Below are 11,846 nucleotides of genomic sequence, written 5' to 3'. Positions count from 1 at the left end.
CCAGATGTTTTTTTAACCTTATGTTTCCAATAATTCAGTCCTTTACACCATGAAAGATTTAAAAATAACCTTTAATAGAAATTAAATCTTCAGGAAAATGTTAAACTGGAAAAAACAATTTAACTACACTTAACATTTGTATGCTGTAATATACAGCAATAAAACAGGACCTTAGTTAAAGGCACCTCGGTCTATATAGGGATAGGCCAGAAAGTTCCCAAGCTTGTTTCCTTGTGTGTCGTAGTGCAGCATTCGAAAACACTTGTCACAGAAGAGACATGGGTCACTAGGAGCAAACTGGTCATTGGAAGTATGCCACCTAAAGAAAGAATACACAGTTAGTACTTAAATTTCCATATGTATAATTTGCCTTTGACAAACCTGCCAATGTAGACGTGACAAACGGAGCACTTATGAGTGTCAATACGATCTTTGTGGATGAGCAGAGGATAGGTTTTTTTGTCCAGGCAGTCATTCCTGTGCATGAGCCTGCAGAGTTTGAGGTAACAGTTAAGAGCATATTAAAGTCTCCTTTGAGCTGAACGTAGATTGGTCTCACATTAGCGGTGTGAATGCTTGTTTCATGTGTGGTTGTCCTGTTAACACCCACGCAGAGTGTTCTGAGAGACTTGAAACCCAACAACAGGAGCCTTTCTTTGGAATTGATATCACTGCTTGATAACGCAGGCTAAAGTCAGATCTTGTGATAAACCGCTGTGTATAAAATGTAAATCAGGAGAAATATTGATGTAGTATAAACAGTAGTACCCTGTGCAGTAAAAAAAATTCGCCAATTACATTGCCACAATATTTTTCTCATGCAGTAAGCACAGTGAAATTACCATTTTGTTTTAATTTAACTTCAAAAGATAATACCATTTCCTGTAATGTTGTGATTCGGTAGAAATGGTTCCTGTCAAGAAAGTATGTTGATTTCTATCTAGATTAATCCTTCTACTGATAAAGCTGATGTCATCACCGTTCCCTGGGGATGTGATGTTAACTAAAGGCTCTGCTCTGTCTGAAGCTCTGTTACTCAAGTCAGACTTTAATCTGAGCTTTATTTTAAGAGAGTCTGACCACAAAGAACTCAGTTACCTGGAATCACAATAGGTGAGCTGATTTTATACAGTGAAAAAAGTCCCTCTTAAATAATATTACAATCACAAGCTAGCTAACATTAGCCAACAGTTTCAGTTAGTCACTCACCTTTTTTGCTGAAAATCATGAACACTCATCTTCATCACAGACTCCTGAAAATGTGTTGTTTAAATGTTGTGTTTTTTTCTCTTTCTTAAAATGTTTTGTCAGTGTTTGCTAATGTGTGCATTGTGTCACTATTATAACTCCTGAACATTCCACCATAGACATGTAGTGTGATATCACTGCAGAGTATCAGTTAAACTGCTGTAGCCATTGCACTGTTTACTTACTGACCTAACATCTGTGATGATGACCAGATGCTCACAGTCTCCTTGGTGACAGTAAAGGTACGGGAAGCCCACTTTCACTTTCAGGTCCACAAGCCGTGTGTCCTCCATGTTTGCTTGAGTGAACGGAGGAAAATTTCGACTCTTTGCCCATTCAATAGTTGTGCTAAGTACAGGCAAGAATCAAAAAAGTACAGATTAATATTCATATGTATACTTCAGCTTGTATATAGCACTTGGTAATTAGTAGAATTTTAATCAAGATGGAGATTCTGTCATTTCTAATCTTTGTTGGCATTTTTAATCAAAAGGTCGAGAGTTTAGACTTAGACTTGGCTATTTTTTGTGTTAAATGACAGTTCCTTATGTTTATGAGAACAATACTGAAAGCTATATTTATTTTTCTTTGAAAAGCTAATATTAAATAATATCAAAAATTGAGATCAATCAATATTCAAATTTTTATATTTTTACCATAAAGCCTGAATTTAACAGGTCCACAGTCACATGACATCCTGTCCCTCTAAGATGGAAGCCTCCTCTGGTGAATCCTCTTTTCTTTCCACTGACAGTGGCTTCTCTCTTCAGCTAAATTAAAAGTGAACAAACTGAGTGGTCTAACTCTACTTCAAAACTATTTTGAAGTAGAGGGCCAACTCAGAGTTGGCCCTGTTTGAGTTGGATAACTCTGAGTCATGAATTAAACTCATTGTTAGTGTAACCCACTTTGTGAAATAGGGCCTCGCTCATCCTCGAAGAGCACCTGCTAATTTACATTTTTTCCTGCACCTGTTAGTAATACATAATACTACATAACACTTGTACAATGCTTTTCAAGATACCTAAAGATGCTTTACATAAGGAGGCAAACAAAAACCCAGTGAAGCACTCACTCCCGGTATCCTTGTTATACAGTAATATTAGTTGTTGAACATGTAATTTTAACACTCACAATGATTTATATGTAAAATATTTAATCATATTTATTATAATCCTATGTAGGGTCAATGAGCCAATACAAGATAAAACTATAAACTATTTCCACTATTTTGTTTTTAATCATTTGACGTGAAAACTTCTTGTCGTATAACTTGCCCTGTGGGTCTACTCGAGCTGGAAAGGAGTGATCAACAGCTGATTTTAACTAACAGTAAAACTAACCTCTATGTTTCAAAAATATTCAAAAGGCTCAAAAATACTTTGATCAACATGAATCACTCTCTGTGGAGGATGGCAAAGCAAGAAAATCTCTATGGAAATGGACTTTACATAGTGTAGGGTACAGTAAAGTGCAAATAAAATTGCAAGTTAATGCAACCCAAAATATTTAACCCATTTTATGGTTAAAGAGGCCAATAGTTAATCCAACTTACATGCTAAGATCTCGGCACTCTGGAAAACGCATGTCATTATAGAAGACTCCTTCAAAATAGAAGAAAGCTGACTTATAGTGATCCTATAAAAGAAACCATGTTTACACAAATATATCTGTACAAGTGATATCAATGTACAATTACTCACTTTGCTAACAAAATCTGGAACTATGTCAGGGTTGTTACTAAACTCCCCGCAAACTTGCAAGTCGCTGACACAGCAAATGGCATCTCTGAGCTCTGCCAGTGTGTGAGAGCCGGTCATTAGCAAAGTCATATGAGGCCTGGTGTAGTTGAACTAAGAGGAAATGACAAATCAAATTTATCAGCATTGAATAATCAAACTGGAAAATGAATTTCCCCACATTCACTCACTTTATCAAAAACAGCTGGGTAGTATACATTTATGGTTAGAAGAACATCTCCTTCTGGGACCAAATTTTCAGCTGCCTCTGGTTTTCTCTCAATCGTTACCCGCTCCTAAAATGCAGAAATACAGGATACAATGACATCAGACTGCTCCAACTTTTCAAGAGGGCAATTTTTATGTGATTAAATGACCAAATTACTACTAACAAGGAGCTGCAAATAATAATTATTCTAGTTGACTAGTCTAGTCTGTGCAATGTTTTGTTTCAAAAGACTAACTTCTCACCAGTTCATCTGCATAGTGCTCATGTCTGTTCTTTGGACATTTCTGTGTAAGTTTGCGATCTTGTTTCTTTTTCCGTTGTCTGTTGAAAAAAAAAGAAAGAAAAGAATTTGGTTATCTTGGTCAATTAAATTTGCCTCGGCATCATATTTATGATTGCTGATGGAAAAAGGTGCTCTACATCAAGGTTATGAGTGTTGCATCTTCAGGCACGAGGTCTGTGTCAGGCTGCTCGTCCTTGGGATGGCAAAGAAGAGAGTCGGTGCTGAAAACAGAGGCAGGAAAATAGCTATGGTCAACTTTTGCATTATACAACAAAAACAATAATCACCCCTTTCTCAGTAGTTAAAGGTGCACTATGTGACTTTTGTGGTCCCCCATGTACTTCTCTCAATGGAGATGTTTTTGGTTTGCCTGGAATGTTCTGCAATATGGCATTTAGCTTTGGCAGTGTTACTTGGCAAGGTACAAGTTGACTCGCTCAAAAAAAATAAGCCTAAATCACATGATCAAAAACCGTAATGTATGGCTTTGATTTCAGAAACTGTACTCTGAATACCACAATAAAGTTAAATTAGTAATCAGAATAAGTAAAAGCAATGGCTCTCAGATTATAAATTAGCCAGAAAGCAGAAAATTCACCCGAACAGTCTGGTGGTGAGCCGAGTTGAGCCATTTGGACGTAGAAGACCCGTGTACGTCACTAAAGCATGTAGCCCAGTGGCCCGGGGACACAGGACATGACGGGTGCCTGTCACGAGCTCCTACACTCATTTCCATCAGCCAAAATGAGCCGTATCAACCCAATTGATCCAACCCAAATCGACACATGCGTCACAGCTGCGCCAGAGTGAATACCTGCAGACAGACGTGAGCTCAGACATGGTCCCTGCGTCGAGCCCCATCTCTTGGGCAAAGTGCACATCAAACTCGTCCTCGTCTGGCTGTTCATAAGAATACTGAGCCGGATGGAGCCGCTTGAGCCACTCTGCTCTGAAAGAGTCGATGTGAAATGGTTTGGTGTTAATATCGATGCTTTCAAACTCTGGGATGTTTGATTTGGAGTCACGCGCCGCCATTGTTGTTGTTGTTCTTCTCTTCTGTGGAGTTTAACGGCGGCGCGCGGTGTATAAGTTGTAGTACCGCCACCTAGCGCCACGGATAAGAACTACACCTAACATCTAAATCCTCATATACACATGTACAGTCCAGTTTATAATTGGATGCAGAGTGCTGTTCAAGGTAGTATGTCCTATTGTTGTATCCGAATAAATTACAGAAAAGAAATAGTTCAAGACTTCAACCTCCACTTTGAAACTGTTGGATCCACTATTTCACTCTGCCCTTCATTTTATTACAGTTGATGGATTTAAACCCATCATTGTTTCTCTATGGAAAAGTGGATTGGCCATCACTGTCTGTTAGAAGAAAGCAGCACTCTATGAAATGTATCTATAAGACTACTTCAAAAACTGCCAGAATACCTCACCTGTCTGTTAATCATTGATACAGGAACATTTAATATCAGATCACATGACTGATTAAGGATAAGGACTAGTCACACCAGAACTGAGATGGGAAAGAGGGCTTTTACCTGATTTGCTTCACAAAAATGGAATACACTTCAAGGTAAAGCAAAACTGGTTATACTGATGACACAATCACAATTTAATATTCTGATAACAAACTTTTACACTCACTGCATCTGTTTTAATGTTTTATATGGACTTAGGCCTATTGGTGGTTGATGTGATGATGTCATACTCTCAGATGGGGCAAGAGACAGTTTTCCCTATTCATTATATTGCACTTTGCCATGAAACATTCAAAAAGTAAATTCACAAATGTTAAACCAGATAATTTGGATTAGTGACTACACCCAAGTGCTCAATATATTACAACAAAATCTGCATTTTAATACAAAATCTCAATTTTTATTAAATATTATAGGCCTAAAATATAGAATGTTGTGATATCATCTGAAACACACCAATATACCTGTTTTGTTTGTTTTTCTGTTTGTACTGTATTTTAAACAGGAAACCCTTGAAAAAGAGGGTCCAAGTGGGTTCCTCTGTATAAATAAAGATAAAGCAAGATAAAGATTGTCAGTTTATGCCAAATGATGTGCTCCCTCCTTCTCCTCCACAGTGTCTGAAATGGCCCAGAGTTTGTTGTCTCTTTTTTTCTTGATCCATTTGTATGCATACTTTTACTAGTCAAGCTTCTCCCTCAGACTGTTAATAGAATACGTCAATTACGTCAATTACCACGTGCGTCACATGACTGTGCGCGAGCTCCATGACTCCACCCTGTCATACAGCCTCTGGGACGGGACTAAACAGGTGGATAACTGTCTGGAATACTCCCTGAAACACTCAAAAACTATAATAATACTATAGCAATATTCAAATAGAACATGTTTTTCAATGTGTCAAACTCTTCAATTAATGAGCACATTTGCATCTGAGAGTTTGTTTACACCAACTGGCCCCAAGATGTCGCTAAAAAACAGGATTGTGACCTCCAGCTGAACGGAATTAAAAATTAAATTTTACCAAACAGTGGATTTGACTCATGTCTGTCTGGAGCACGTCTCACACCATTCAGCCTTTTATCCTGTCCTTTCAGCCCAGTGGGAGATGAGTTGTATATGTAATAATCTTGACAGGCCGACAACATGACAAATTTGCATGAAATTGCATTTAAAAAAAAATCAGCGACACGTAATTTTAGGAGTGTATGAGTCAAATACTGTTATTCTGAAAATCCAGTCTGGTCAGTACAATGGAGCTGTGTGTGCACAGACACAAGCAGAGGGCTGGAGGCTCAACTTTAGGCCCCTCCCGGGATGGGACATTATAAATGTCCCTGCACCTCTCATGTCTCTCTCTGCTCAAGGAAACTGCGGCTCTGAAGACTCAGGGACAACGTCCTTTTTCTCCCACTGTTTTAAAGAAGACCTCCTCACACATGGAGACCAGAGTGGACACGATCGAGGAGGTAAGCTGTGTGCTGTGTGTCAGGAAAGACATTTAGGACCTGCAGCATCATTTATTGAATTTGTACTTCAAATATGTGAATTCTGTTCATGTGTTATTTGATGTTTTGTTTTTAGGTAGACCTTACAAATTCTGAAAATGGAAAGTAAGTGATTCATTAGGCATACACATTTGTCATAGATTTCTATATATACACAATGTATAATATATAAAATTGTATTTATTACTTTTTTAGAATAACACAAATGAACTTAGAGACGGCTTTGAAGGAATGCTCCACTGCCTTGGAATACTTTCTCAACAACCACTTTGCTGATGCTCTGGCTCTTTTAAAACCATGGCAAGTCCACAGTATTTATTCTGCATAAATGTTTAAAACAGGAACAGATTTGAATAATGTTTTCTGACAGGAAGGACCAGAGCATGTATCATGCCATGGGCTACTGCAGCATCCTGGTGATGCAGGCAGGCATGACCTTTGACCCCAAAGACATGGATGCTGCTATGACGTCTTTGAGAGATGCTTTGCAGACATGTCAGCGGTAAGTCTCTCCATAGTCTTTTTGCACAAACAGTTGTACATTTACATGTAATTGTTCTTTGATTTAGTTTCAGGAAGAAAACAGGATTAGTTGAGACCCTCACAAGTTTTTTGTACAGACAAACGTCTGATAACTTGACAGAAGGTAACTTGTAATGACTGTAAATGTTTATCAAATACACTAATATTCATCGTCAACATTCTTAAAGTATATGACAACGTTTATCTATGAATATACTTATGTTTACATATAATTATGCATAATTATAGAAGGTGAGAGAATGCATTTATTGCAAGATGGAAATTTTTATAATATAAAAGAGTCAGTTCATAGTTGGTTTCAAAATCATTCACAGAGGAGATGCACGCCGAACTGTGCTATGCCGAGGTTCTGCTCCAGAAAGCTGCGCTGACATTTTTAGATGAAAGTATAATTGGATTTATTAAAGGAGGCATGAGGATACGCAACAGTTATCAGATTTATAAGTGAGTGTAATTTCAGTTCTTTTAAAGCCTTAACTCTCCATTGGACATAAAAATAACTATTTGTCCTGTACTGTACGCTAGAGAATGCCAGGCCATGATAAACAGCAGAAAAGAGGAACAGCTGGGCTCACTTGTCCATTTTAAGAGTGGTGTCAGTATGGGCATCGGCTCTTTTAACCTGGTAAGAGCATTAACTCACACAATTTCACTTTTGAACTTTTTCCAATATGCTCAGTCCTCTCATGTGTTCTTCAGATGTTGTCTTTACTCCCATCTCGAGTCCTCAGGCTGATGGAGTTTCTGGGATTCTCTGGAGACCGGGTATGTGCCTCTTATTTGCTTTAACCGTAACAAGAAAATGTAACTTTTTAAGGCATTAAAATGTATTAATCTATTTTTTCCCCCTCAGGAGGTTGGTTTATCAGAGCTGAGGGAGGGTGCGGCCAGTAACAGCCTGCGATCCATCCTCTGCACCCTCACACTCATGATGTTTCACCTTTACATCACAGTTATTCTAGGTTAGAGGCTCTCAGAGTAGTTTTGACAATAGTTTTCTTTCATTAAAACTGTAATTTTCAACTGTAATTTAGTGATGTAATGTAATACTTTCCTGTGCAGGGACTGGTGAAGGAAACCTCACTGAGTCTGAAGCTTTGCTCGAACCTTATGCCAAGAAGTTCCCAAATGTAAGTATGCAAAGAAAAAAAATACACGATCCCTATTCCAACTGGCACAATCCTTATTCATATAAAGCTATAAAATAATTGTACTGGAAAATCACAAATTCAAAATAAACTAGAATCAATAATAGGACTGTGCAAATTTTCTGGACTAGAAGTTTCTCCAGAGTATAAGTTGCACCAGCCAAAAAAGGGAGAGTAGCAGAATTACATAACAAAAGGTTTACATAAATCAATCATAAAATCCATGCATACAATAGAGCTCATGTTAATGGAGCAGGGAGTCATCTGCCTTATCTAATTTTGGAGCAAACATTTGTGTCAGTGTTCAGAACAGGTCACAGTTGATCAGAGTAGAACCAACACATACATGAAACGGACAGAATGCTTCATAAACACATCAATCGTCATTATGTTTTTTACTGACATCAAATGACCATCCATAAAAGGCTCTAAGTTAATATAAAGTATAAAAGTAAAGCGTGCACCCCCATTGCAGAATGTGGCACCCCAATAGAGTCTACAGAGTCTTTGGCACCGTCTATCTTCAGGGACAGGAACCTCTGCAGTCCGACTTCTTCAAAAAAGTATTCAGTGTGAGAAAGCAGACAAAATGGAGCCAAAATTATTGAGACAGAGGACAATAAATGCCACTGCTGGATAAAAGAGACAATAGAAATCCAGAAACGTGCCCTTAATACACTAAACCGAGACGAGGGAGCGTTGTTGCTTTTCCACATTACTGTTTTGAAGAAGTCAGACTGCAGAGGGCGCTGTGTGCAAGACTGTGCCAAAGACTGTGCAAATCAGGCAGCAAGACTCATCACTGCTACATGATTACTGCAGACAAGTAGTCCAAATATGTCAAGGTAAATGAACAAACTGATCTGTTACATGAAAACAGAAAAGTCTACTAAACTGACTACTAAAAGACTGAATTTCAATCTTGATTCAAACTTGATTACTTTCACAATTATATGCTCAGATGATTAATCGAAAAGTCAACTACCATTTATGTTAAGGAACAGGAAGACATTATATACGTTTTAAATTATAGACAAAATAAAATTTAATTGAAAATTGCAATTAATTAGGAACACTTTTCTAACATTTTCTGACCCTATTTCACATATTGCTGTCTTCAAATAATCTTTCATACAATTGTGAAAATGCATTTCCAATGTACTGTCCCTAATGTACTGATTTCTCTCACCAACAGGGGGCACTCATGCTTTTTTACACTGCGAGAATCGCTCTGCTCAAAGGCGATTTCACTCTTGTAAGTATTTGTGCACTTAATAGCCTTAAGTGAACTTACCATTGATAATTTGCAGTGACATCACACTGGGTGGTGTTCTACATTTATGTCTATGGTGGAATGTTTAGCAATTACTATGGTCACACATTAGCAAACACTATCAAAAGAGTTTTAGCATAGTCCAAAAACCCAAGAAGAAATAGTAAATGGATTCAAACAACAGAATCCTGTGATCGGCCTTCATGCTCATGTTCAGGTGTTTGGTTTTCAACACAAAAAGTGAGTGTGACTAACTGAAAAACTGTTGGCTAATGCTAGCTAGTCTGCGATTGTAATTTTATGTGTGAGAGACTTGTTTAACAACAGAAATAATCTCACCTGATGTAGTTCCAACTAAATCAGTTTGTTTTGATCAGATTGTGTTAAAATGAAGCTCAGATTAAAGTCTAACAGAGCTTCAGACACAGCAGTGCCTCCAGTTGGCTTCACATTCCCTGGCACTGTTGATGACATCAGTGACTTTAGTGTGCCATGTTGCCCTTTTAGGCCCAGGAGAAGTTCTTGGCCTGTATCGCGGCGCAGGAGGAGTGGCGTCAGATCCATCACCTGTGCTATTGGGAGCTCATGTGGGCCTACTGCTTTGAACAGAACTGGAGTGAAGCCTACCGCTACGCTAACCTACTGTGTAAAGAGAGCAAGTGGTCACAGGTACATAATCACTCTTTTAATTCATTTGGAAAAAAAGAACAAGCAGTAATTTGTACTTGTTCCTGTAGGCAGTTTATATGTTCTTAAAAGCTGCCATCTTGAGTATGCTCCCAGAGGAGGAAGTGACCAAAATGGGAGAGAATGTGGTGGAATCATTCAGGTAAAAGATGTGGGCTTCATAGTGTTGATCCTATATTACTCAAATTGACTCTTGTGAGCTTTAAGCCATGTTATAAGGTTGTTTCTTTTTCAAAAACATACCTGGAGTTGTGTTTTGTTTCATTCACACGTGTTTGAGTAATCTTTTCTTGTTAGTCTGTCTACATCTCCAAAGCTCAAAATGCTCTGTTCCACCTTGTGATGTCACATAGTGGTAGTTAACAGCTAATTTTTACCTTTAGTTCAGTAGAGATTAGCAATTGCAGGACTGAAATCACCCAAATGATTCTAGTGAAGGTGTATGCAGTTTAAAAACACTGTGGAGCACTTCCTGTATCACCACATGACATCACAAGGTTGAACAGATGGTTTTCTGTTTGAGGGAAGTACTCAGCCTAAATATGCAGGGTTTATGTGTTTGTGTGAATGAAACAAAACAAAACGTTGGGTGTATTTTTGATGAGGAAACAACATTCTAACATAGTAAAGAGTGTATGTTGTACCATCTCTGATCTGAGTACACGGCTCATATTGATGTGTTTCTTAGGCAGGTGGATGGACTCAGGATGAGGATTGCTGGAAAGTCCATTCCAACAGAGAAGTTTGCAGCAAAGAAAGCGGATCGATACAATTCCTCTAACCCCGTGGAGCTCGTTGTCCCTGCTTTGGTGAGGACAAATTAAAGAACCAATAATATTGACTTTATTGATTTTTATAAATGATAAATATTGAATACAGTCATGTCAAACTTCACCACAGGAAATGATTTATGTGTGGAATGGATTCACTGTCGTGGGGAAAAGACCTGAGCTCACGGAAGGTTTCCTGAGCTCTTTGAAAACAGCCGAACAGAAGCTCAATGACTCCAAAAGTACGCATTACAAAAGTGATGTGATGGATTTAGTGGCTGTTAACTGTGTACTGTAGTATGTGTGAGGCTTTAACTGTATTGTATGGTGTGTGCAGATCCTTCAGTGTATCACCTGGATGATCAGTGTGTGGTGCAGCTGCTCAAAGGCCTGTGCCTCAGAGAGCTGGGGCAGCTCGACCAAGCTGAGCTGTCCTTCAACCATGTTATATCAAGGCACGTTATGAGTTCCTATATACACATACTTCCCCAAATATATGAGCACATGCACGTCTTTCTTTTTATCGAGCAGTGGAATTAAATGTGTCAAATGTTTGTTCATATTTCAGAGAAACTGAAATAAAGTTCAACAACTATCTCGTACCATACACCATGTATGAACTGGGCCTCTTACACAAACAACGAGGCGACTTTGACAAGGCCATTGAAATAATGGAAAATGTCAAGTAAGTACTTTTAGATCATTTTAATATAAAATATTTTAATGTTTTCACATTGATATGCAAATTCCTGGTTTTCCATCACAATTTTACAGAGCAAACTACAAAGATTACAACATGGAGTCAAGACTACATTTCCGCATCCATGCTGCGCTCAACACAATGGGAACATTCACAGCCAAACTGCCTCCTTCACGTACTCCAGCTTGAATCAGTGTAATAAGGATTATACAGCTCTATCATGTAATT

At 38.2% G+C, this 11,846-nt stretch overlaps 2 protein-coding genes across 4 annotated transcripts; one reads left to right on the top strand and one right to left on the bottom strand.

The window, feature by feature from the left end:
* Positions 1–52: 52 nt before the first annotated feature.
* snapc3 (small nuclear RNA activating complex, polypeptide 3) lies at positions 53–4,553 on the bottom strand. Its single transcript, XM_033966782.2, has 9 exons — positions 4,314–4,553; positions 3,637–3,720; positions 3,459–3,537; positions 3,179–3,283; positions 2,952–3,101; positions 2,804–2,886; positions 1,438–1,596; positions 382–489; positions 53–319 (listed from the first exon to the last, which is right to left on the bottom strand). Exons 1-9 carry the CDS (start codon positions 4,532–4,534, stop codon positions 172–174), a joined length of 1,137 nt encoding a protein of 378 aa, XP_033822673.1. The 5' UTR covers positions 4,535–4,553; the 3' UTR covers positions 53–171.
* A 471-nt stretch (positions 4,554–5,024) lies between these two features.
* Positions 5,025–11,814, top strand: LOC117371176 (tetratricopeptide repeat protein 39B-like). Of its 3 annotated transcripts, XM_055224245.1 has the most exons (19): positions 5,025–5,084; positions 6,357–6,458; positions 6,574–6,602; positions 6,693–6,801; positions 6,872–6,999; positions 7,067–7,143; positions 7,355–7,484; positions 7,566–7,665; positions 7,740–7,805; positions 7,894–8,002; positions 8,103–8,170; positions 9,384–9,443; positions 9,969–10,130; positions 10,199–10,290; positions 10,837–10,957; positions 11,049–11,160; positions 11,256–11,373; positions 11,487–11,603; positions 11,693–11,814. In XM_055224245.1, the coding sequence occupies exons 2-19, from the start codon at positions 6,429–6,431 to the stop codon at positions 11,805–11,807; spliced, it is 1,743 nt and encodes a 580-aa protein (XP_055080220.1). In that variant the 5' UTR covers positions 5,025–5,084; positions 6,357–6,428; the 3' UTR covers positions 11,808–11,814. The 3 variants fall into 3 exon arrangements, with proteins under 3 accessions (XP_055080220.1, XP_033822695.2, XP_055080216.1); XM_033966804.2 differs by lacking the exon at positions 5,025–5,084 and having other exon boundaries at positions 6,268–6,458; positions 6,693–6,797; positions 6,868–6,999; XM_055224241.1 differs by lacking the exon at positions 5,025–5,084 and having other exon boundaries at positions 6,281–6,458.
* The last annotated feature ends 32 nt before the right edge of the window (positions 11,815–11,846 follow it).

The sequence above is a fragment of the Periophthalmus magnuspinnatus genome, chromosome 1, assembly GCF_009829125.3.
Source record: "Periophthalmus magnuspinnatus isolate fPerMag1 chromosome 1, fPerMag1.2.pri, whole genome shotgun sequence".
NCBI lineage: Eukaryota > Metazoa > Chordata > Actinopteri > Gobiiformes > Gobiidae > Periophthalmus > Periophthalmus magnuspinnatus.
Note: the sequence above shows the minus strand (reverse complement) of the source record. Positions and strands in the feature narration are given on the sequence as shown.